This window comes from Delphinus delphis, chromosome 2 (assembly GCF_949987515.2).
Source record: "Delphinus delphis chromosome 2, mDelDel1.2, whole genome shotgun sequence".
Taxonomy (NCBI): domain Eukaryota; kingdom Metazoa; phylum Chordata; class Mammalia; order Artiodactyla; family Delphinidae; genus Delphinus; species Delphinus delphis.
In genome coordinates, this window is record NC_082684.1 from 50383586 (window position 1) to 50409864 (window position 26279).

Here is a 26279-nt window from a genome sequence, read left to right on the forward strand (position 1 = left end):
CCTGCGTCCTGCTCTCCTCGTGGTATTTCATCCGGGGCTGGATCTGGAGGGTGGATCTCATGATTGCTTTGACCACTAGAATGAGGCAGAAGTTATATCACCTGATTCCTGAGACTAGGCCTTAAGAAGCCTTCCGGCTTCCTCTCTTGCTCTTAGGTCACTGCCCAGAGGCCTTCAAGCCCTAAAGAAAGTTAACCGTTTTTGCTCTCTTCACAGTAGTTTGCGTAGTTGTAGTGTTTCCAGTAGGATCACGGACAGGAGGGGCCAGAAAGCTAAGTACAAGATTTATCTCTGTCAACACCGACATTCATTCCTGCCTGTGTTTCCTAGATACACTCCTTCAGGCATATCAGATTGGAGAGTCTTCCTCATTTTTCTCTTTTAAAAGGTTTCATCAGCCTAGGAAACCTGATTTACTCATTCATTCACAAATAATGATCGAATGCCTATTATGTGCAAGGCCCCATGCTGGGAATACAACATCATTCTGCGTAAACAAGAGAACACAGACCCTGATGTTTGTCATGGTTCTTATATTCTGTAGAATGTATCCATTATATCTGTTGGCAGCAGAGGACATTAAACAATCAATTGAACAATTAGTAGGTTTGAAGGATTCCAAAGGATTCATACTTCAGGGGGGCCACGAGGGACACTGAACCAGTCTAGGGAGATCAGGGAGATCTCTGTAGGAGGGGACATTTTCATTCTTTTTTCCCAGCCTTCTCATATCTCTCCTTACCTTCACTAACCACCAGGATCATGATCATTTTTCACTTACAGGCTGCTAACGAACAGCTCATCAAGTGAAGAAAGATAGTGCTATCGACAGCCTCCGTCAATCCAAGACAAGAATTTTTCTAAAGGACAAATAGCTTTCTTCTGTTGGGCCAAAATTAGAGAAAACTGTCTTTCACACTTCCACTTTAGCACCTTGCTTTTTGTGTTTTCAGCAACTCAAGCATCCCAACCTCGTCAACCTTATCGAAGTCTTCAGGAGGAAGCGGAAGCTTCACCTGGTGTTTGAATACTGTGACCACACGGTGCTCCAAGAGCTGGACAAACACCAAAGAGGGTGAGTGACCTGTTGTTTACAAACAAAACACAGCAAAACACACTAGGGTTTGCGAGGGAAAATGAGTTATGACCCTTTTTCACAGTAGGCAAGGGCAGCCAGTGTTTGGCCAGCATACTCTGCTGCTGAGGGGTTACCAGAAATGTTGAGAAAGAAATCATAACTCATCATTTTCATGACGAAAGCAGCAACTACATTATTCGGTTGAACTTGATTTCTTGGTATATTATCTCTGCATAAATGCTATGTCAGTCTCTAGGAAAGAAAAGGAGGGATATTAGTTATTCTGTGCCTGCCTAGGGAAGCCTAAGGACTTGGAGGTTGAAAGATAGAGTTCAAAGACAATGGCTAATAGGAAGTTTAAGGCTAAAACAAATGTGGTGTTTTATCTGAAGCAACCCAGGTATCTGGTCTGCTCTATTGGTCAGAACTTTTTTGGTTACAAATGACAAAAAACCCAACTGAAGCCGGGTGTAGGTGAAAAAGGAAGTGGTGGTGGCTGTGATTGGAGAGGTGACTCTGGAGGTCCCGCTGATCTTATAACACATTTCTAGCACAGGCAACGCCTTTGTGTGCAGCAGCAGAAGGCTCGGTGAGCAGACAGAGCCTTTGTTTGGAAAAAAAAAAGGCAGGGGGTGGGGGTGAGATCTCTTCCTCTGAAGGTCGCTCCTTGCCAGGGTGAGCAGAATGCAGGCTGGATTTTGGCTCCCACCCACTCCTCAGCTGGGTGTCTTTAAGGCAGAGCGCCTTAGGTGGGGCCGTTCTCTCTCTCTCTGTCTCCCTCTCCCCCGCACCAACGACTCCCAACTCTTCCTCTCTGTGTTGGCTTCATTCTGCCTTGGAGTTGAGTCTCCTTTACAGGGTTGATTTTGGAGGGTATGTGTGTGTGCTGTGAGATGGAAGCAGTTAGGAAGGGTAAAGTGTGAACTAGAAAGCATTGCCACAGGCTTTTATCAACCTGTGTAGCCATTCTAGAAGAAAGGAAATTCTAGAAGAAGGTAGCGTCTGCATACAAAGTCCAGTAGAAGACTGATTGGCTCAGCTCAGGTGATGCAACTACCCCTGCAACCAGTCACTGTGCCAGAGGGAGAGGGTAGAATGATTACAAGGTCCTAGAAGATATGATTCCAAGTGGGTCAATCAAAGAAGACTTCATGGAGGAGGCGACCTTTGACTTGCAAGATGAGGAGACTCCAGAGAAGTCGAACAGGGAAGGATATCTCCTCTTCTCTGTCTTTTGCTGTGTTCCTGGGAGCCCAACTTTGGCTGAAGACGCTATGTAGAGTGCACTGGAGATCAGAATGATGGAACGGCACCCCATCCTGGCTCACATTCGCACGCCAGTGGCTGGAGGCTGAGGCTCTTTCAACAAGGCTTTCAAGCCTTGGCCAAGCGCTTGCTCGGCCATGTGGTGGTGGTTATGTATGATCTGCCATGACCTCCGGGCAGATAGGATGAAAGTGGTTCACGGTTCATTAGTGACCATGGCACAGGCTTTTCTTGTTAATTTACACAGCCAGAGAGAGCCAAGAGAACAGACACCTCCCTCCTTTCAGCAAGTCATTGATACAGAGAAATTATGTGTTCAAGGGAGAAAACATTGACTATGTTGATATTTGCTCTTTTGACAGCTTGCTAGTGACACTTCAATTAAACCTACTAGTATAAGTTACTCGTGCTACGTGGAACTAGGGGGTTGTTGCAGGGAGTTTGATTAAGCATGTTAGATTGAGTCACTTAGAAACACTGATTAGTGGGGGGTTGCAAGCAATTGGGAGTCAGTTCTTTTTTAGCATATAGTTTAAGCAGAAGAATAAAAAGACAGGATGAGGAGTGATTAGAGGCTTGGAAGCAGATTTTTTTAACTCCACTGGCTAAAATCTGTTATATATGTTCCAGAAAATACTTTAATATAGAGGTGGGTTAGAGAAGGGAAAGACTGGTAGACACGTGTGTGGTTAAGTACAAGCAGCTTCATTTCCAAATGACACTGTGCCATGGTTTGTCAAATATAAGATTGATTTAAGGAACACTAATAACTGAGCAAGTTTGAAAAGTAAGATTTATTCTAAGTCAGATCATATGCATTTACTTTGACGTTTAAGGATGTGTGTGTGTGTGTGTGTGTGTGTGTGTGTGTGTGTATGTGTTTTAAAAATAAAAGTTACTTTCCATTATCCTGTTTGGATTCTCCGATCCTTTAAATGCTATTTCAGAATTTTGCTTGTCATCATTAAGGAGTAAACGTCATTAACTCTGTCAACCAACGATTTTGAAATTCATAGGAAAACTTTATGTTTCAATGTAGAGATCTACAAAATAAAGCTATACTCTAAAATAAAACTTTGTGTATTCCCAGTAAAAGTGGGTCAGCATCACCTGTGTGACCTTTAGCAAGTTGCTTACAGGTGTCCTTACCTCTAAAAATGAGAGTTTAGTACCAGGTAAAATTTAAGAGAACTTCCAGCTCTACAGTGCTATGAGTTGATGATCATAATACCTAGAGCTCAGAAGACTGCAGTTCTCTTTTAGTTTCATATGTGATCTGTTAGACAGTATCAACAGAAGATAATGTGCTAATGCTGACGTTTTTCCTGCCTGATGGCAGGTTGGTCCTCCTTAGGATTGTACATTTACCCCAAGAATGTCCTGTGATCACTATATTTCCAGGTACAAATTTCTAAAATATAAAGTGGATCATGCCACTCCCCTACATAAGTCATTTAATAGCTCCTCAAAGCTTACTGGTGTGGTAAAAACCCCTAGCATGGGATACAAGATCTCACTTACTCGCAAGAAACACCCCATTTCCCACCAGTTTTCAATCCCATGGAATCATTTGCATCCTAGGCTTTAGAACACCTGGGTTGCCCTACCTTCCGTTCTCTGCCTGGCAAACTCCTGCTTGCCCTTGGATACAGCTCAAAGATGACCTCCTTATGATATCTACCTTAGGAGACTCGGGAGTTCCTTCCTGTGGTATCCATTACATCTTCTGGAATTATTTATGTTTGCCCAGTAAACTATAAAATCTTCAAGGGCAAGAGCTGTGCCTTCCTCATCTGTGTATCCCCAGTAATTTTTAGCTTAATTCTTGGCACTTGGTGTATTCTCAATACTTGCTGTGGAGTGAGTGAGTCAGCAAACTGATAAATTGATCCTTAAAGATGATTTTAAAGAAGAGTAATCATAACAATGTTTTATTTTTCATTTACAAAGAGTTACTTTGATTAAAAATTTCTAAAAACTAATATTGTCCAAGGAAATTATTAGTACACTGCTAGAGCAACCTGTCCAGAGGGCAGTTTGGCAGTGGGTCTACTTCTGTTAATTTACCACAAGAAAATAATTGAGTATGTGTGTAAATATTTAGTTTAAAAAGTGTCTACTGTTAAAGTATTGTTTATAATAAAAAAATTGGAAACAACTGAAATGTCCCATGATAGAGGATTGGTTAAGTAAATTATAGTATGTCTTTAAAATGGAATACAGTGGAGCTGCTAAGAATCATGCTTATAAGATAAAGCAAACATTGACATAGAGAAATGTTCATGAGTGTTTGCAAAATGAAGAAAAAATGCTATAATAAAAAAACATATTTCACTTTCATAGAATTTATATATAGGTAGAAAATAAGAAAAGTAATTAATATACATGTTTTAATAGAGATTATCTCTGAATGATGATTGTATAGATATTTTCCACTTTGTTTTTTTATATTTTCTCCATGTTCCATTTATTACTTTGGCAATGTTTTAATTATTAAAAATAATTCCTGCTAAATCAGACTCAAAGACTTATCTCTACTTTGAATCTGAAATGCATACTAATTTATCTCCTTGTAAGATGTTGGTAACTTCTTGAACTCCTTTGGAAGGCTTTTGGAGAAGATTCACATTCATGCTGCTACTAACAAGCAAGTTTATGCCAGAATATATCCTGTCATAGTGGCATAAATACGTGTCCATTATAATTCCCAGTGCTGTGTTCATGTTGCTTATATTTGCTCTCAAACAAGCATATTCCTTATCTTCTGTAGGACTGAATAGGCCTTGTACTTATTATTCTATTAACTATTGGTCTCTCCTCTGTCAGAGTTTCATAAACAACTGGTTTAGGTGTTCTCTCCTCATTTTTCTGTCCCTGTGTAAGTGCAGCCAGACACTTCACCCATTTTTTTCCTGTGCATATTCTATTACCACCAGATCCTCCTCTGCCTCTCATATAGTTTGTTCAAAGAACATCTGGTGGGTAAAGGGCATTACTACAAGTTTTCAGTTTCTGACAATGGAATTCCAGAACTTTTCTAAAACTCTCTTTTTTAAAGTGATGCATTGTTTGTTGTAAAAATGTCAAGCAACACAGAAACATATAGAAATAAAGTTTGAGAAATGGTTTCCTAATTATTTTTCTATGCATATATGTATTTAAAGAGATTGAACTCTACATACTGTTCATTTTGTAAGTGTGTTTGGGAGCTGTCTCCCTATTCATACCTACATCTCTACTTTTATATTTTTTAAATGGTATCGAATTCCATGGTGCAAATATACCATGGTTTCTTTATTCAACCCCCCCATTGATAAATATTTAGATTGTTTCTAGTTTTTCTCTAATAATAAGGCTACAGTAAACATAAATATTTCTATAAGATAAATTTCAAAGAACATATTATTTCTATAGGAGCTTGGCCAGCCCTTTCGTCCCCATCTTTGTTGTAACCTTGTGTAGAAATGAAGCTTGAATGGATGTTGATTGCTTGACTTCTTGTAATGTGACAAATATTAGAGGAGCAGTGGTGGAAAGGACCGTTACTGTATGGAGAACCTGGGAAGAGATCCATGGTCTTTCTTTGTCATCTCTCTCGTCTCTCTTATTTCTGAAGACGTGTTTAAAATGCAGTTTAATCTGTTCACTTTCACACAGCAGTTGTTTAGGTTTCTCTCTGTTCATTTCAATTTTGTTATCAGGACATTAGGGTCATAGTCCATCCGTTCCAAAACTTGGAAGGAGAGACAGAAGTTTGCTTTCTGGGAGTTATTTTGTGAAACCAACACATTATGCATCAGGGCAGAGATATGCAAAGCATCCTTAAAGGGATAGGAGGCTGCAGGCTGGTTAGATGTGACTGATTACACACATTTTATCTAAGGACGACAGCTTCCTAACTTGGAGATGGGTGCAACTAAACTGTCTCAGCATAAAGGCAATAACCAGTCAAACTGTGTACTTTCTCTCATTCCAACTCTTTGCTCACCAAACACCATTCTCATTAGAACTTGAGTTTCTCTATGGAATTGCCTACAACGAGAGCATAAGCTGGCACTCAGTATTTAAAGATGGATGAATAAATTAGCATTCTGGCTTTACATATCAGGCTAGTAAATTTGTGTAATGTTCGCCTGCCCCTTTGAAATGGATACTGTCTGGGTGTGCTGACAAAACTAAGTGTCTGTATACGAAAACCTGAAGACCATTGTAAAAGGAGCCAGGCTGCTGGCCGCCCTACCAGACGAAGCAGCACATTCTCCGTGTTGCTGTGATGAAATGACTTTTCCCCCCAATTCTGTTCTTCACTTAATATTTTCTCATATGCATTTCTCTCCACGCCCCACCCTCCTGCCCGCCTCTCCTCTGGGCAGGCATGTGGGATCATAATTCCCAAACCCAGGATCTAGCCTGCGCCCCCTGCAGTGGAAGCACGGAGTCTTAACCATTGGACCACCAGGGAAACCCCTCATGTGCGTTTCTAAGTATGTTGCAGTATAATTTTTAGATCTATTATTAACTATAAGATATTACATCTAGTTACATTACCATCTAACTGTTCCTCCATTGTTGAATATTGAGGCCATTTTCAGTGTCTTGTCTGATAAATGATTCTACTCTCAAAATCTTCCTACAAAAAGAAGATTTTTCTTCTTTTGCACTTTTTCTTTAGAAGTTCTCAAAATGGGATTATCGGCTCATAGGGTTTGTCAAACTGAACCAATTCACCTTATCACCAATGATGTGGATTTATATATATTTTTTCCTTATAGTCATGCTACTTTGGTTTCTATTATTAAAATATTTGATGAATGAATTCCTTCAAACATACAAGGTAGAAATAATAGCAATCCTACACAAACTCTTTCAGAAAATATAGCAGGAAGAAGTACTTTCCAAATCATATTGTGAGACCACTATAACCTGATACCAAAACTAGATGAGGACATTTCAAGGAAAGAAAATGACAGGTGAATATCCCTTGTGAACTTAGGTGTAAAAAACCTTAGCAAATTAAATCTAGCAATGTAATGTAATAAAAATAGTGATGTACTGCTATTTCTTGATGTATTAATTTTTAGACATTTTTAGACATTATCTACAGACTATTCTGATAGATGAGGATTTCGCTCTCTTTTTTTTTTTTTTTTTTTGCGGTATGCGGGCCTCTCACTGTTGTGGCCTCTCCCGTTGCGGAGCACAGGCTCTGGACGCGCAGGCTCAGTGGCCATGGCTCACGGGCCTAGCCGCTCCGCGGCATGCGGGATCTTCCCAGACCGGGGCACGAACCCGTGTCCCCTGCATCGGCAGGCGGACTCTCAACCACTGCGCCACCAGGGAAGCCCAGGATTTCGCTCTCTTACACCATTATTTCCTCTGCTTCCCCTTCTCCCCCCAAGTAGTTACATTAAAATTTTATTAATTCAGCATTCACTGTTCCCAGCCTGTAAATATTACTTATAGCTGAGCATTTTACCATACTAGGGTTTCTTTTTGTATTTTTTCTGCAAATTATATTTGCCTTGCTTTTTAAATTTGCTTGGTATTCTATTGCTAACTTTTTCCACTCTTTTTAATAGTCTCTCAGCATACTTTTCCACAGGCTAATCAAATCAGGTAATCCATTAGTTCACTTTTTTGCCCCCTTGGTGATATCCTGCCTTTAGACCCCCATTCTCCATCTGTTTGGCTTGCTGTTCTCCAAGCCCGCTGACCAGCTGTCCTCCTGGGACTTCCCTTTGCTGTCATCCTTTGAATCCCCTCTTGGAATTTCTCTATAGTTTGATTCACCACTTCCTGGATCTCCGGTCTTCCTCTTTCTGGGTTTGCTTACTTAGTGTGGCCAAGGATCTCTGACTCCAATTGGCTAAAATGATGGTACAGTCACACAGAAATCTAGACCACAGATATTTCTAATGATACCCCCTTACTCCTTGGAGGAGTAACATAAAAGGAAGCTTTTATGTTCCTGGGGGTGAAACAAAGTCCCCAAAGCAGGCAGGAGGAGTGCCGTGAGGTCACACTGGTGGAGGACCCAGGAGTGCACTTCTCCTGCACCTCTTCCCACGAGTGGATTCCATTCCACCCTCCCTGGAGGGAGTACCTCTGTCAAGTTGGACCACAGCTCAGTGGGCTCCAGAGGGACAGCTGTAGCTCTCACCTGCTGTCACCATGTCTTGTCTTGTACTTTTATTTTCCCAAAGATACTATAAGCTGCCTGAGGGTGAGATGATGTCTTATTATATTTAGATTGAGCTTCAGTGGCGTTCTAGTTAGGTTTTAGGAGAGAGTGAAATAGATGGGTGTGTTTAATCCACCATCTTAACCCAGAAGTCCTTTGAAGCACTTTTATCAGTTGGCTTCAGTGACACTGTGTTCTCTTGAGTGTCGTCTTAGTTCACTTGGTGTTCAACCCCAGTCTCTTGCTGGGTCCCCCTCCTCTTTCTGATCTCTACATGTTGCAGGGCCTCAGGGCTTGACCTTCTCTTCTTTTTTCTGGATTCATTCCTTAGGTGGCTTCATCCACTCCTAGGCCTGTAAATCCCATCATTATGCTTATGCTTCCCAAATTTATCCCTCTGGACCTTCCTTCTGAATTCAGAACTCCTTTCCCAGAGTCTTCCCTTGCATGGCTGAGAAGCATCTCACCCATCCACCCTCCCTTCCCCTCCCCGGCTTCTCCCCAAGCATTCTCCACAGTAAAGGGCCCCACCATAAACCAGCAACTTAGGCTAATTACTTGGTGTCATTCCTTGATTTCTCTCTGAATCTCACATCCAATCTCTCAGAAAATCCTGAAGACTCTATTTTTAAAATATAGTCCAAATTGGGCCGCTTCTCATCACCTTAACCACTCCGTCAGATGTTGTCCTAAGCAGAAAAGCTTTCTGGAGCATGTGTATAAGATAGCACCCTTTTCAGCACAGCGCCCTCTGTACATATGTGAGTATCCAGTCCCAGTGAGGCGCCACAGAATAGATTCTATTTTTCTTCCTTTCCATATCTGTAACTCCCTCCACCAACAGTGAAAAACCTGGCTCCTATCATCCTCAGCTAAAAGGGGTCTTAGAGATAGAATCTGAGGCCCTGGCATTCCAGAGCAGAAACAGAGTAATCAAGAAGTGAAGTGAGGGGCTTCCCTGGTGGTCCAGTGAGTGGGACTCCGTGCTCCCGATACAGTAGGTCCGGGTTTGATCCCTGGTCGGGGAACTAGATCCCTCATGTGTGCGCAACTAAGAGTCTGCATGCCGCAACTAAGAAGTCTGCATGCTGCAACTGAAAGATCATGCATGCCCAGCGAGGATCCGCTTGCTGAAGCTGAGACCGGCTCAGCCTAAATAAATAATAAAATATATATATAAAAAAAAAGTGGAGTGAGTAGCTGACCCAAGACGATACTAAGTAGCTTGAACAGAATTTTTACGTTTGACGACTGTAACAAGGTGCTTAGTGTTAGAGGAGCGCTAATGGTACGCTATTATAATTTACTTTTAAATGCTCTTTTTGCGTAATTTCTTTTTTTTTTTTTTTCCTGCGCCACGCGGGCCTCTCACTGCTGTGGCCCCTCCCGCCGCGGAGCACAGGCTCCGGATGTGCAGGCTCAGCGGCCATGGCTCACGGGCCCAGCCGCTCCACGGCATGTGGGATCCTCCCGGACCGGGGCGCGAACCCGTGTCCCCCGCATCAGCAGGCGGACTCTCAACCACTGCGCCACCAGGGAAGCCCCGTAATTTCTTTTGGGAAATGTTCTTAGAGACTACAATTGCCTGGTACTGAGTAACCTTATATTAATACTTAATTCATTACATAATCAACATATATTCTATTTTTTTCTGGGTAAAAAATGGAGGCTGGGGGAAAGCACGTCCCCTGAAATGTCCTCTTCTTAGTTGTATCTTTCTAGGCCTTCTTTCTAGACAGGTGAGATTTTCTGGCATCTGTACCTTTATGTCACTAGAATAAGGAAGGGAATTTGGAGAAAAGCTACTTCAGCCCAGGAATGTCCCAGCTCTTCTTCATGGAAGTGGCCTCTTCATTTCCTCCACATTGTCCCACTGTTCCAGCTTCCCCTTATCTGCTTGAAAGGATTTCCTGAACATCTGGCCTGTGACAACAGTGGCCTCATAGCCCCTCCCGGAGGCTGGAAGTGACTTTTTTGGGTCACCTTGACACAAGTACTCCAGAGCTTCCTCCCTGGTGTACATATTAGTTCTGGCTGAGGATCACAACATTGTTTAATGTTTGATTTGTAAAAACAGTTAAGTCTAACTGGTGGGCGGGGGTCTTTGAAAATAAATGTACTCTCTCTGTAGTTCGTTTTGCTCATTGCCTAATATTTTTTAAAAAAAATGCTCTCAGAGCAGGTACCGTTTTCTGATTCACACAAAGGACCTACTGGGGCCACGGTTTGCCCTGGTTATGTAAGCTTAGAGTCAGGGAGCAAGTGCTGGGAGCAGTGGCATGAGGTTTAGATGCTGTAATAGAGAACAGGGCAGGGAGATGTGAACAGGATGCAGCCAGCTACCAGAGAGGAATGGTGTGAGGAAAGAACCAAGATGCCTATGTGGGCGTCTACTTATTATGACCTTCTGTTGCCTGGTGTGCAATGTAAACCTCTTCCTTACCATCAGTAAAATCTTCATTACCTTAAAAAAAAAAAAAGTGCTGGGGCTTCCCTGGTGGCACAGTGGTTGGGAGTCCGCCTGCCAATGCAGGGGTCACGGGTTCAATCCCTGGTCCGGGAAGATCCCACATGCCGCGAAGCCTAGAGGGGAGTCCGTGTGCCCCAAAGAAGACCCAATGCAAGCATAAATAATAATAATAAAAGTGCTGCCTAGGGAATCTGAAGAAACCATGTGCCCACCTGTGGAAGATGAGTTCTGCTTCAAGGCCATCAGTTGGGGCAACTTGAAAAAATAAACAGCATCTTTCATGCTTGATATTTACTAATAACGTGCCATCAACAAAAAGCTCCTTTTTTGTTACCTGCCTGGTAACTTGAGACGGAGCTCAAGTCACCAGGCAGGTTCCCAGTGGTGCCACAGATGTTCGAGGTAGGTGGTCTTAAGTACTCGTTGAAATCCCTGTGGGTCTTCCTGGTCCCTCCCTATAGACGTAGATGTTACATTGTTGTTACCTTGCTGTCCCTGGAATTCAGCAGTGTTCTGATCATGTGTTCTCTACACTTTGGACCCCTGGAATGCCTGTCGCATGAGTTAGATGACTGTATGTGTGACCTAGGATTTTCCACTACTTAAGCCTGTCTTGGTTTGCTTTTTTCTTTTTTTGAGCTGAATTCCATGGCAACACTAAAGAATGTGTCTGTGTTGCTTTTTTTTTTTTTTAATAGGGTACCAGAACATCTTGTGAAGAGCATAACTTGGCAGACATTGCAAGCCGTAAATTTTTGCCATAAACACAATGTAAGTCTCATGATCTCCCTCTAAAAACCAGAAGGCTGCCCTTAAGTTGAGGTGGAGCCTTTGTACAAAGTTTATATCATACTTTTGTGGATAGAATTTTTTACCCAAATCTTCGTAAGCCTGGTTGGGGTAAGTAGACGCTAAAAATGCCAACCTAGCTAGTCCTTCTTGTTCAGGTTTTAAAGATGCATTTTTATGATTTTAAGAAAGTAGTTATTTTTACGTTGCTTAGGAACTGCTCAGATTTAAGGTAGAATCCCATTCACTTGGAGTCCGTGTTGGTCTGGAACCCTCAAAATACTCTGAAATTGGGGAGGGGAACCCCAGGTGGCTCATGCTTGTTGAGGGCAGTATGTGGAGTCTCAAGTGCCATGCACACGTACTAGTGTCTGCGTTGGTGAGATAGAGGTGCCAAGTCTGCAACAAAGCAGCCAGTGGAAACCTCTAGCACTCCCAGCCACAGCGAGGCTGGCGGGAAGCACAGTGGACCGCTGCCCAGGTGGTGTGACTTCACAGATGCTGGGAACCCTGCTGTTCCTTCCAATACAACATGGCCCAGTCCCTGTGCACAGAAGCCAGACTCCAACATCAGAGCTTCATTTTGGCCACAAGGGCAATTTACCGCAATATGTCATCCTGACAACAGCCAGGGTCCAATTTCACTGGTGGGGCTGAATCCCCTTCCTCACGCTGTTCTAAATGGTTTTTTTTTCCCTGAAGCTGCCTTCCCAGAGAAGCAAATATGAGAGTAGGCGGCACTTCTCCCGGCTGTTCCTCCACCTAGCTCACGGCTACAGTCCTTGGCCAAATGCATGCATAGCAGGGGGCGTGGACACCTTATAGGTACTGCGAGTGAGGGCTAGCAGTTTCCTGAGAGCAGGTTTTAGGATGGGGGAGCAAGAGAGACTGCAGAAAGGCCCTGGTGGGGAAAAGCAGAGACACTAAGAACAAATATATCCGCATACCACAGTTCCCTGGAGAGCCCCTGAAGCTGTTTGGCCACATGTGCATGGGGGGGGAGGGTTGTAGAAACTTGTAAAGAATTCCCAGAGCAGAATAGGAGCACATTCTTGCTTACAAGTACTTCTGACCATCTGTCATCATGATATTCAGGGGTGTACCCATTTATAATAATATTTGAAGCCAGTGGTAAAAAAAAAAGTGGAGATCTCAGGGCCATTATTTGCTGAGAATCAGATAGATTGTAATAGAATAATTCAGTTATTTCCCTCCAGTTTTTCCAGAATAATAAATACCCATGGGGAAACACACTGAGGTCTCACCCCGAAGATCCTTTGGAGTGAGAACTAGGCCAGGCCCAAGAGGAAGCTCTGTCATCTCTCCAGATTCTAGAGAGTCAAGATCATCCCAGGGTATCAGCCGCGAAGTCTCCAACATTCTCCTCCAGAGAGGAAAACACTTGGAAGAAGGGAAGGTTATTAGGAACCTGAACAGTACTATGGCCCCACGGTTGTTTTTATGTAATTTTAATTAGGTTGTTGATTTGTTCCTTGCCAAAAAATTGTTATTTAATAAGAAAATCATGTGAAGATTCTTAAACATTCTTCCAGCATCACCCTGTTAAGCAATGTCAGCTGTAGTCTGGAAACCACAGGTGATTTGTGTCTAAACTCTGGCATGGGGACTACATCCCGTGGGGTGGAGGCACAGAAAGAAGGCTGGATGTGTGTGGGACGGAGCTGACATCTAGCGACTCCCCAGAGGGTGAGCACTGCCTGCTCTTATTTATCTGGTGGGGACGAATGTCAGAGCTGGAAGGGAGGTGTCTTGGCAAGCTGCTGCTTCCCGCCCTTCTCTTTCCCAGCTTATCTCAGTAGGCCCAGGGCTTGTCCTGTTTACCAGGCGGAATGTGTTCTGTTCTCAGTTAAACAACTGGATTGTGAATTCTGCTTAGGCACCAACTTGCAGCTCCTGCAGCCATGCTGCAGGCCTCACCCAGAGCCTTTTAACATTTTCCCTGTCACCTAAGGTAGCCAGATTAAATACAGGACACCCAGTTAAATGTGAATTTCAGGTGAACAATCATAACACTTTAGTATAAATATGTCCCAAACATTGCGTGGGGCATACTTATACTAAAAAATTATTTGTTGTTTATCTGGCTACCCTACTTTCATTTTTCCTTTCACACTTGTTGGTCTTTAGGGACCCTTCAGGAATCTGGGCTGACTCAGGCTGTGATGGGTATGGTACTAGGTTTATTTTAGGCTGCTGTTCTGTAGTCTGTTTTCCAAAAGGCCAGTGAGAGGTTCAAACGATTTCTCAAATATTTGCTAAATATTCATAGGTTTTATTCAGTCCATGTATTGTAGTTGCTCCTTTCTAATCTGCTGTGGTTTGGTGTCTGTGATTAGTGCATACACAGAGACGTAAAGCCAGAAAACATCCTCGTCACAAAACATTCTGTGATTAAGCTTTGCGACTTTGGATTCGCTCGGCTTTTGAGTGAGTATTGAAGTTTTCTTTAGTTAAGTGTCAAAGCTGGAAAGATTTTTAATATGATAAAGAATCTAAATGTTACAGAAAGCTGGTTCCTGTATATTTAGGGCATAAGCTTGCTATAAATTACACGTCTGCAATTAATTGAAAACATGTCGATATACACTGGTTTAAAATGTATGCTATCTGTAAATTTTACCACAGTAAAGTGCTTATTAAAAAGTATGTTACCCTCCTGGTTTCTACCATGTTTTGCTAAAATAGTACATTTTAGAACTACTGTTTTAGAAGAGTGGTTTTCAACCTCGGCTGTAGATTAGAATCATCTGGGAAACTATAAACTCTTAATTATAAAAACTATACTGATACCCCTCCAGGGATTCTGGTTTAATTGGGCTGGGGGGGAGACCCAAACATCAGTAACTTTTAAAATACTGTATTCCAAGTGATTTTAATGTGCACCCAGTATTGTGAACCACTGATTTAGGAAAGCCACAGATGGAACACAAGCTTGATTTCTCAGGTCTTCCCCCTCCTGGTTTTGATTCCTCGCTTGCACTGCTCTCTCTGTTTTCCATGTCCCATCACTGGCCAGCTGGACCAAGTGACTACTATACAGACTATGTGGCCACCAGGTGGTACCGCTCCCCAGAGCTGTTGGTGGGGGACATGCAGTACGGCCCCCCAGTAGACGTTTGGGCAATTGGCTGTGTCTTTGCTGAGCTGCTGTCAGGAGTGCCTCTGTGGCCCGGAAAATCAGATGTGGATCAGCTCTATCTGATTAGGAAAACCTTGGGTAAGTGGTGTTTCTGTCCCGCCTTTTGGAAACTGGATAGTTTTACCCGTGTCAGTGCTGGGCAGAGCCAAGTTCCTAGTCTCATCTAATGCCCTTTACAGTCACAAAGAGGGAAAGTCTCAAGGAAATGGCTCCATTAAAGGTCCAGGTTTGTTTTAAGAAAAAGAATCAGCGATTTTGAGTATGTTCTAATTGTCCAAAAAGACACAAGATTCTCTCTTCAACATAGTTTGGATCAAGTTAAACTCCGAAGAATGATGATAGCAACAATGAAAACATACATTTCTATAAGGGCCTAGCAGTCTACAGAATGCTGTTGTGTTTCGCTTCATTTATTATGATGTGGTAATTCATTCTCTGGATGTCCTTGACTCCAGCCTGTCGGGCTAGTTCGGATTATTCAGATGCTATTTAGAAGATGCTCAACCTTCTAAGTGTCGGGAAGAAAGCCTGGTTCTTCTTATGTCACCCTTCTTGTTTTACTTTCCCACCCCCAAAGTCCTTTCCTTTGTTTCTACTCTTGGGGAATAGGGGGGAGGAGAAGAGGGGGAAGCAGGGGACAGATGAACAGATCTGTGAGCAGTCATTGATCCCTTCAGAAGTCAGGGAGTTGAGCTATGACTCCCAGTTTGAAGCAAACTTTTTTCCCTTGAAACTCATGTAGCATCTGCTGTTGCCATGTCTTGTCTTGTACTTGTGTCTTGTGCTTGCATCATTCCAAAGGTGCTGTAAGCTGCCTGAGGCTGAGATCCTGTCTTTTATTTCTATTTATCCTCCACCAACATCTGCACACAGTAGGCAGTAAATATTTGCTGGTAGCTTTTGCTGAGTGACATGTAAGTCACCTTGGAGCCCTGCCAGGGGCACTGTGTTTTCCCAGTGATTTTTGGGCACTATGTCCATGTCCTACCCCCCAGCTCTCCGGTGGAAGAAGGTTATTAAGGTACAGACAATGTGCTCATGAGGAAAGGAAGCTCACTGAGACCTGGGACAAGGCATTAGAGAGCATATTTTGTCTGCTCGTCCAAAATGGGCAAGGACAGCAGTTTTTGGATTTGAGTGAAAGGTAAAGTTCCGAGACAAACTGGTAAATTTAGCCAACTTGATACCCTGAGGTTGGAACTCCAGCCCAGTCCAATAGCAGCGTTTCCGGGGCCCTGGCTGGCAGGCTTTCACTGTTCACTCTGCTCTGGGAAGTGGGCCTGGGTGTGCCAGGGGTGCCCTTCTGAGCATCTCCATCTGTTCTCTGAACAAAATTCCTCTTCAGGTGTCATATCCCTGGAATTTTACATGAGGGCGATTTTAGCTTATTTGGCTGAAATGTGGGCAGGTGAGCCTCACATAATCCCCCAGAATATGGAAATGCTCCTTTTGTTTTATTACTTCACATCTTTAGTGCTTCTAGACAGTACATAAAGTGGGATTTCCAAGTGATTGCTATTTGGTAAAACAAGTAAAGGTGGTTCCAACTTGGAAACATATTCCTTCTAGCTAGATCTTTCATGCTTTGTTTCCTCCCTCCCTCCTTCCCTTTCTGTGCTCCTTTCCAAACCCTAACCCTTCCTTTCTCAGATATGCATTGAGTGCTTGCTACGTGTCAGGCACTGTTCTAAGCGCTAGGCCAATACACTTTTATCTCGACCCATCAGTATTCAGTGAATATGATTTTGATTTGTGGTTGTTGCACTTTTGCTAATTTTTAAAATTTAATTTATTTTTTATGCAGCAGGTTCTTATTACTTATCTGTTTTATACATATTGGTGTATACATGTCAATCCCAATCTCCCAATTCATACCACCACCACCACCACCCCCCGCCGCTTCCTCCCCTTGGTGTCCATACGTTTGTTACATCTGTGTCTCTATTTCTGCTCTGCAAAGTTCATCTGTACCATTTTTCTAGGTTCCACAAATATGCATTAATATACGATATTTGTTTTTCTCTTTCTTTCACTCTGTATTACAGTCTCTAGGTCCATCCATGTCTATACAAATGACCCAATTTCCTTCCTTTTTATGGCTGAATAATCTTCCATTGTATACATGTACCACATCTTCTATATCCATTCGCCTGTTGATGGGCATTTAGGTTGCTTCCATGTACTGGCTATCGTAAATAGTGCTGCAGTGCACATTGGGGTGCGTGTATCTTTTTGAATTATAGTTTTCTCAGGGTATACGCCCAGTAGTGGGATTGCTGGGTCGTATGGTAGTTCTGGTTTTAGTTTTTTAAGGAACCTCCATACTGTTCTCCATAGTGGCTGTATCAATTTACATTCCCACCAACAGTGCAAGAGGGTTCCCTTTTCTCCACACCCTCTCCAGCATACTTTCGCTATTTAAAAAAAGCCATTATTTGTTAGTGTGTGTGTGTGTGTGTGCACGCACACGCTTCTGAGTTGTTTGGTTTGGACTCCTCAAACATTTTGTGAGCCTTTGAGGGGCAAGAACGTTGCAGCCTTTAGTTTCCGTTCATGCCTTCTCTGTGCCTAACACAGTACTCCACCCACCGTGGGTCTCGGCACAGTTTGTTGAAAGTTCCCTCAGTGCCTCTCCCTCTGATTGGAGAAGCAGATTGCAGCCTTTGTAGGTATAGGCACTGACCAACATAGCACCAGTGGAAGGAAACCATAGAGCAGTGCTTGCTAACTGATCTAATTTTCTTTGAGAGGATGAAAAAGACTTTATTTTCTATTTATTTATTTTTTGTGGGGTTTTTTTGTTTTTTTTTTAAATTTTTATTGATGTATAGTTGATTTATAATATGTTAATTTCAGGGAGCTATACTCAGTATTTTGTAATATATACAACCTATCTAATTTTACCTTTCTCTTTCTTCTTGTCCAAAGGAGACCTCATTCCTAGGCACCATCAAGTATTTAGCACAAATCAGTACTTCAGTGGGGTAAAAATTCCAGACCCTGAAGATATGGTGAGTGACCCACTTTGGAAAGAGCTCTGCATGTCAGAGCTAAGGTTACCAGGGTGTTTAAGGGGGATCATTCTCACTCGATGAATGTACATGAGGAGTTGCAGGCTAACTAGGTTTTGGTAGTTATGCACCAGCCTGAGCCCCATGGTCCACTTGGCAATGGAAGATCAGTCTAAGAGTAAAAAAGAAAACTGGGACAAATTGACTAGCAAGATCATGGCCTTCAGTGCTAAGTTACAGATTGCTGATAGAGCTTAGCCAGCATCTTGGACAGGAATGCAGAGCTACCTGCCCCAGCCTCACCTGTCCTTCATCATTTTCAGCAGTGGAAGCTATGAAGCTCAGAGCCAATTAACTTTTAGACAATGACTCATCCAGGGAAAATCCAGCATTGTCCAAACCCCCTACTCTACTGCGCTTTCACTCCCAGACTGGGGGAAAACGGTGATGAACTTGCTTGGCCAGCCTTACTCTCATACCTGTCCCCTATGGCCAATGTGTGGAAAACACATTTTTCAAAAATTGAAGAAAATTTAAAACATGCATATCCTAACCCACTTTCAAGAATTTATTCCAATGAAACTATTAGACAAAAGCATAAAGATATGACATTCTTTTTTTTAATTGGGGTATAGTTGGTTTACAGTGTTGTGTTAGTGTCTACTGTACAGCAAAGTGGAGTTCCCTGTGCTATACAGCAGGTTCTCATTTTATACATATTAGTGTATATGTGTCGATCCCAGTCTCCTAGTTCATCCCACCACCACCCCTTTTCCCCCTTGGTGTCCATACGTTTGTTCTCTACATCTCTGTCTCTGTTTCTACCTTGCAAATCGGTTCACCTGTACCATTTTTCTAGATTCCACATATATGCGTTAATATACGATATTTGTTTTTCTCTTTCTGACTTACTTCACTCTGTATGACAGTCTCTAGGTCCATCCACATCCTACAAATGACCCAGTTTCATTCCTTTTTATGGCTGAATAATATTCCATCATATATATATATACCACATCTTCTTTATCCTGTCATCTGTTGATGGACATTTAGGTTGCTTCAGTGACCTGGCTATTGTAAATTGAGCTGCAATGAACATTGGGGTGCGTGTGTCGTTTTGAATTGTGTCGTCTCAGGGTATATGCCCAGAAGTGGGATTGCTGTGTCATAGGGTAATTCTATTTTTAGTTTTTTAAGGAACCTTCATACCGTTCTCCATAGTGGCTCTATCAGTTTACATTCCCACCAACAGTGCAAGAGGGTTCCCTTTTCTCCACATCCTCTCCAGCATTTATTGTTTGTAGATTTTCTGATGATGCCCAATCTAACCGGTGTGAGGTGATAACTAATTGTAGTTTCGATTTGCATTTCTCATGACATTCTTTAATAGAAATCATTTCCTTTAGTGTTCCATCAGTGGGGAATTAATTAAATAAGTTATGGTATGTCCTTACAATAGAAGTACCACATAGCTAATAAAAATAGATTCGTATGTAATCACCTAAAAAAATGTCCGCAACATATTGCTAAATGAAAAAGAAAGTTACAAAACAGTATATATAATTTGACATAAAATTAATAAATATTTAATAAATATACACATTTACATGTATAAATATAAAATAATATGACAACCTCTGGAAAATCAGGCAAAGATTTTTACGTTAGTGAAATAAATGGCTGCAAAGATATGTACCAAAATATTAACAGTGAATGTCTCTTTGTGGTGGGATGATTTGTTTCTTTCTTTATGGTTTTTTAATATTTTCAAAAGTCTTCTAATGAGCCTGTATTATACTCAGAAACATTCTGAGCACAGTTAAGGTCTGTGAGATCCTGAGTTCCTACTGCCTAAGGAAGGTACTTTCAAACTGAAACTAACCCTTCTCCATTACTCAGTTTCCAGATGGAAGGTCCATCCAGTTCCACTGGAGCTGTCTGTTCTCCCAACCTCTTGGCCTGTCCTGCAGTGAAGTCTCCCACCTCCCACTTCCCCGCCACCCCTGCTCCTGCAGCGCTAGGAATAGGAAAAGTGGGGCAGCTGGGAGCCTGCGGGGCCGCAGAAGCAGGAATGACACCTGACATATGGGAGGTGACCCAGCTGGCTCCCTTGTGACCTGGACGTTCCCAGTTTCACGCTAAATATCCCTTAGCGATTTCCTGTTCGCTTTTCTACCGGGGAAGCCTCCGAAACAACCCAGGTTTCATCAGTTTCATCAGTGTAAAAGGCTTCCTATGGTTTCCCAGAGGTTGTGCTGCAGGGGATTTCCTGTTGACAGAAACACAGGAAGAAGTGGGGGGGCTGTGCTGGTTGAACATCTGTGCCCCAGTCCCTCTGCGGGTCAGCAACCCTGCCCCAGAGAGGCCTGCTTGCTTCTGGGGCAGGGAAACCGGCTAAGCAGGCGGGATGGGCCCATCCTATCACAGCCAACCAGCCGGCCTCGTCCCAGGCGTCCTTGCTGAGACAGCAGGGCTCAATGTCAGCAATGTCAAGGCAATCCCCAGAGGTGCTCAGATTCAACACACAGAAATAGCAAGAGAAATAGTTTAGCTATGGGGGTGGAGAGGGCCGCTCTCAAAGGCTGATACAAACCCGCTTTAGGATTTTTTTTTTCCCTGTTGGTCTGAAGAGCCTCAGTTTTGGAGTTTCCTATCTCTTATTAGTGATGAATAACTGCACACTCAGGAATTGGTTGTTGTTGGCTGGTTCCCCTGTCCCAGGTAACACTGTGCTCTTAATCTTGATGGCAGCACCAGGGAACTGCCATCTTTAAACACACAACACACCTGGTCATTTATTTGACTCCGCTTGGCTAGCTCTTAATTTCTCAGCTCCCCTCCTCTTTAGCCTCTTTATCAGCTGTATATCTCTTTAACTGGCCTGTCTGCCTGACATAGGCATTCCTTCTACTTTATAGTGTTTATTATTCCTGATTGTCTCCTGCCTGTGACTGGAGCAAAATAGCCTTAAAGGGCCAAAGGGAGATGGATGAATTGTCTGCTCGGGAGACTCTTTAAACAGTAGGATGATCAGGGAAACAGCAGGCTCTTGTGGGATGAGAGAACAGTGTTTATTCCAGAAAACCAAGAAACATTTTCTGGGTCGGGAAAAAAATCTATTTTGTAGCTCCCTTTATGTAAATGTCAATAAGTGCAATAATCAGAGCCCCTTTCTATAAATGCCAAGATAAATGCCAAAAATTATTCTAAGGCAAGGCAAGTTATATAAGTTGAGGCAGAAAAAAAGGAAATAACAATTGCTTGACGAGTGTTTTGGGTTTTTTTCCTCTCCTTAGTCTTCCCTCACAATTTGCTACCTGCATCAGTTCTTCAGGAAGTGAAGGGGGTTAATGGTTAGGAAGAAAATTTGGAAAAGCAATTTGGAGGTGGGGAGAGAAGGAGCTTATAAAACAATTTGGAGGTGGGGAAAGAAGGAGCTTATGAAACAGACACAGGGAGGTGGGGTGGGCAGAGAGTGGAAGAGGCGAAGAAGGTGCCAGGAAGATGCTTCTCTCACTCAAAAGAAATTCAATCTGGGGTAACCTTATATTTGAATATATGCTGTAAATAAAATCCCTGTTTTCTTTTCTTTAACAGGAACCACTTGAATTAAAATTTCCAAACATCTCTTATCCTGCCCTGGGGCTCTTAAAGGTAAAATCATGGCTTCCAACAGACCTGGAAGCACACGGCAGCTGCATCACTAGGGAATCTGAATGATGTATGTCAATCCATGGATTGAAAAGTGTTCCTTTTAGAATTCTCCTTCTCCTTTGAAAAGTATACATATTTTCCATTTTTTAAAATGGGTCACATAACAGTGAAAACATCTGAAAGTATTTTTCACTTTAAATAAACTTAAACTGTATTTGAAATCTAAATTAACACAAAATAGAAATTTAAGATTGGGGTGGTTTGTTTTACAAAAGGATCCTTTTCTTCAAAAAAATGTTTAGCCATAGGATTCTTTTAAATAGCCAACTCCCTAGTATATTGGAAATAGGTTTTGATTTTAAAACTTGATTTATATACACATTTTCAGAAATATAATAGCCCTTATGTAAAATGAGGTACCAATTAAAATGTTTGCAAGTTACAGACAAGGTCCCACCCATTTCAAAAAGTATTTAAAACATTTACTGATGCATTTATAATTTTAAAAAATGAGACAGTTCCTTGGGGTATGTAACTGTCAGATTTAATCTATCCAAGTATGAGCCCTCTGGCCTATTTACTGGCAAAGCAAATAGTTAAGAATGATGTAACATAAAGAGATGTATATTATGCCTCTCCTTCCTTACATATACATAGATACTTGTAATGCATGGGCTATTTCTGGAAGAATATACTTAAAATAACTGATTTTAGAAGGGAGAATGGAAGAACTAGAGTGCTGAAGAGACTCTGCTACATGCTGTATAAATTTTATTTTTACTATGTGTGATTTTGTAAATAAAAAACTAGTTTTTACTAAGTACAGGCAAGGAACCAAATGGGTTAGGTGGATTATTCTGGTGAGACACTGAGGTGAACTCAAAAATCATATCCTACTCCCTCAGGGCAGAGCGCCAAATGCCTCAGGAACAGAACAAGGTGGAGAAAATGATTTTTTTTTGCTACTACTCCTAGAAATTATTTATTAATTCATTATGTGGTTACCCATGAACGATTGTGGAAGGAACGAAAGTTTTCCCCCCTTTTGTTCCCAACTGAAGAGTTTAATCTTTCAAAGAAGAAAAAAATGACTTCAATAAGTTAATGCAATTTTAAAGAAGTAAGGAGAGGTTATTTTCTGTTCTTTCAGGGCTGTCTCCACATGAATCCTGCCGAGAGACTGACATGTGAGCAGCTGTTGGGGCATCCGTATTTTGACAGCATCAGAGAAATAGGGGATTTGGCAAAAGAGCATGAGAAATCAACAGGGAAGACCCTAAGACAGAGCCGAAAGCACCTGCCGCGGGTAAAGATGGGGCACTGCTTTACAGAAGCATCCAAGGTCGTAATTTCAAATGAGCTCATACCTTCCACCTGGTGCGGAGAGTCTCAATCTATACTTGAGGTGGCAATTGTGGCTTGCAGCTCCAGCACCTTTATCCCTGCATGAGGACACACAGGTCACAAGATCTACCAACCAGGGTCCCAAAGACATCTGCCCGCTAAGGGCCCTTCTCGCAGAATCCTAAAGGTGACCTTGCCCAGCAGCTCCCTGCTGCCAGCCAGGGGCCAGGGCTTTTGGTGTGCATGAGCACAGATCCCAGCCAGGGACAAGAAGCGTGCTTCTTAAGCTTTGGAAAACGAAATCAAATTTATCCCGGTTAGCTCTCTGTCATCATGTTTACCTTCAGTATTGATTGACATTCCAGGTTTATCTAAAAAAGGAACTGTTTTCCTCCCTGATCCATTAATCATCAGAGTTGGCTAGTGTAAATGTGGTGACGAGTGCTTTCAGTGGGAGCAGCAGAACAGTGCATTTAACCAGATCACAGCATCCAAGCTGCACACTGGGAGCCTGTGGAGAATTGTGACTGGTGTAAAGTGGCAGAATGGCCTTACATTAAGTGTCTTGTCATAAGCCAAAAGCTGTAATAATTTAGGATGGACTGTAGTTGGAACCACAATTAAGATGAGCTGGCTGCTCCTGGTTGCTTCCGGATCTGCTTGGGTACCCCTTAAGCTATAGATTATCTTGTCTTAGTCTTTCCCTTTGCAGCCTCCTCTGCCCAGTATGCTGAGTCGCACCTGGGTGGTGTTTGTGAGGTTTGGAGGAGAGGAGAGGGTGGACAGTCCATTATGAACAGGTACAGCATGAAACCCAGGGCCCTAAAAGACCAGAGTTATGAAATTAAGAATGCTTTTAATGCAAAACAGACTGGAAATAGACTTTCCCCTCAGAGTTACCCCTTATCTTGCTGTTTCTTTGTGTTCAAGAATCTTAGAACCCTTGAATTACAGGGGATTTTAGAAAACCTCATCCCTTCTTTTAAAGAAACTGGAATTAAAACTTTAAAAAGTGGGACTTAGGGCTTCCCTGGTGGCACAGTGGTTGAGAGTCCGCCTGCCGATGCAGGGGACACGGGTTCGTGCCCAGGTCCGGGAGGATCGCACATGCCGCGGAGCGGCTGGGCCCGTGAGCCATGGTCGCTGAGCCTGCGCGTCCGGAGCCTGTGCTCCGCAACGGGAGAGGCCACAACAGTGAGAGGCTTGCATACCGAAAAAAAAAAAAAAAAAAGTGGGACTTCCCTGGTGGCGCAGTGGTTAAGAATCTGCCTGCCAATGCAGGGGACATGGGTTAGAGCGCTGGTCCGGGAAGATCCCACATGCCTCAGAGCAACTAAGCCCATGCGCAACAACTGAGCCTGTGCTCTAGAGCCCGTGCGCCACAACTACTGAGCCCCTGTGCCACAACTACTGAAGCCCATGCGCCTAGAGCCCATGCTCCGCGACAAGAGAAGCCACCGCAATGAGAAGCCCGTGCACCACCACAAAGAGTAGCCCCCGCTCACCGCAACTAGAGAAAGCCCACACGCAGCAACAGACCCAATGCAGCCAAAAAAAAAAAAAAAAAAAAAACTTAAAGTGGATTGTCAATGGCAGAAAGTGAGACTTGTAGCAGAGTTGTGACTAGAACCTCAGGATGAGCCACCTGCCCATAAATGCTACTGAAATAGGCACCAATTAAAAAAAAAAAAGAGGGTCTTGATGGAAATATTTTTACTTGAAAGACTAGGGGAACCCAACTAATTTGTGTGTTGCTTGTAGGTCCCAATTGTTTGATTTAAAAGTACTTGTTTTTCAGATACCTAAGGCCATATAGTACTGTACAAAAAAAAATGTGTTCCCTTGCTTTCATTTGACATTGACGATAAATTCAAACATTTTCTGGCAGCATGAAAGGAGCAGTTTTGCCTTTTTAACTAAGGTAGTAGGTGGGCAAATCACCTGAGTGCTCCAGACATCAGTTTTCTTCACTACAAGACAAGATACTGGCTTAAATGATCCCTAAGGTCCCAGCAAGCTCTTAACCCCCATGAATCTATGCTTTTTCCCAGTAATGTTAACATGTAGATTTTCCCTTCTTTTTCATAGTCTCTAAATTGCCTTTAATGTGCATGTTTTGCTTTATAATAGAAAATAAATATTGAAAAGAAAAAACAAGAGACCAAATTTATGGGAGGGGGTGAGCTCCACATCCTTCAATTCCACCCCTGAGCAGAGACCAAATTTAAACATTTTGTCCTTTCTCAGATCCTGGATTCTGTGCAGAAAAAGTATTTCTGTGCTGGAAAAGTTGTTTGTTTACCTCTTTTGGATGTGTTAGCAATAATGAAAAAAGTGTACGGCATTGAACGTAATTCTGTGTTTCATATTTTCAGTTGCAGTACCTACCTCAGCTGACTAGCAGCAGCGTCCTCCCAGCTTTGGATAACAAGAAGTACTACTATAACACCAAGAAACTTAACTACCGTTTCCCAAACATTTAAAGAGCTTGGAGATGGATAACAAAAAAAGAATTGATCATTAATTTGAATAAAACATATATTTGATTGAAAGCAATCACAATGTTGAAAAAAACATCAGGAGAAAACATAACTAACTGGGGGAGGCCACTTGGCAAGACGTGAAGGGAAATTCCAGAGGCAGTGTTCCATGCTTGACGATGGTGTCCAGAACAGAAAGGAAAAACTTCTTTGGATTTTCACTTTTATTTTTGTTGTATCTAAGTAGCTGAGCTTATGGACAGAATATAAATTATCTACTGCACTCGCCCATACCTCCAGCAAAATTAGAGATAAAAAAATTTATGCTTCAATTGCACCATACGCAACAAGTGAAAAAATGGATTACAGAATGCCCATATATGTTTCCTTGGATCTCTGTTGCTTTGAGTCCTATCTCCTGCCTTTTCAGATTTTCTCATCGTATTTAAGGAGAGTTAAGGTTCTTGAAACCAAAATGTTTAAAATTCCATTTCCTGCTTGCTCTAGCTCTTGATTTTTATATATTGAAACTTTTTTGAATATATGAGATGTTTAAAATATTTAAAATCATATGGATTATCATAAAAGACTATAATTTACATGCTTATATATTTAATGATATGTTTATAGACATTTCTTACATATACTTTGGTCTTTACCTTTAGTAAAGGATGCATCTTAGTCATTTTTGCAGGCAAGATGGATTTACTATAATCCATCTACACTTGTTCACCCAATTCCCCTTGCAAACAATGGCATGAAGCTTGGCAGCTGACCCAGGGGTAGAACAAGATCCACAGGCTTCACAGGAACTGGGCCTGCCAGCCTGAAAGTAATTAGTACTTC

At 42.3% G+C, this 26279-nt stretch overlaps 1 protein-coding gene across 1 annotated transcript in view; it reads left to right on the forward strand.

Moving 5' to 3' along the window:
• CDKL1 (cyclin dependent kinase like 1) overlaps positions 1 to 26078 on the forward strand; it is a 60180-nt gene extending 34102 nt beyond the window's left edge. Inside the window, exons 2-9 of the mRNA XM_060004590.1 lie at positions 954 to 1075; positions 11694 to 11766; positions 14142 to 14232; positions 14822 to 15022; positions 17873 to 17955; positions 21553 to 21609; positions 22760 to 22915; positions 25329 to 26078. Coding sequence (XP_059860573.1) covers positions 954 to 1075; positions 11694 to 11766; positions 14142 to 14232; positions 14822 to 15022; positions 17873 to 17955; positions 21553 to 21609; positions 22760 to 22915; positions 25329 to 25436 — 891 coding nt within the window. The 3' untranslated portion in view covers positions 25437 to 26078. The remainder of the gene's footprint in view (positions 1 to 953; positions 1076 to 11693; positions 11767 to 14141; positions 14233 to 14821; positions 15023 to 17872; positions 17956 to 21552; positions 21610 to 22759; positions 22916 to 25328) is intronic.
• The last annotated feature ends 201 nt before the right edge of the window (positions 26079 to 26279 follow it).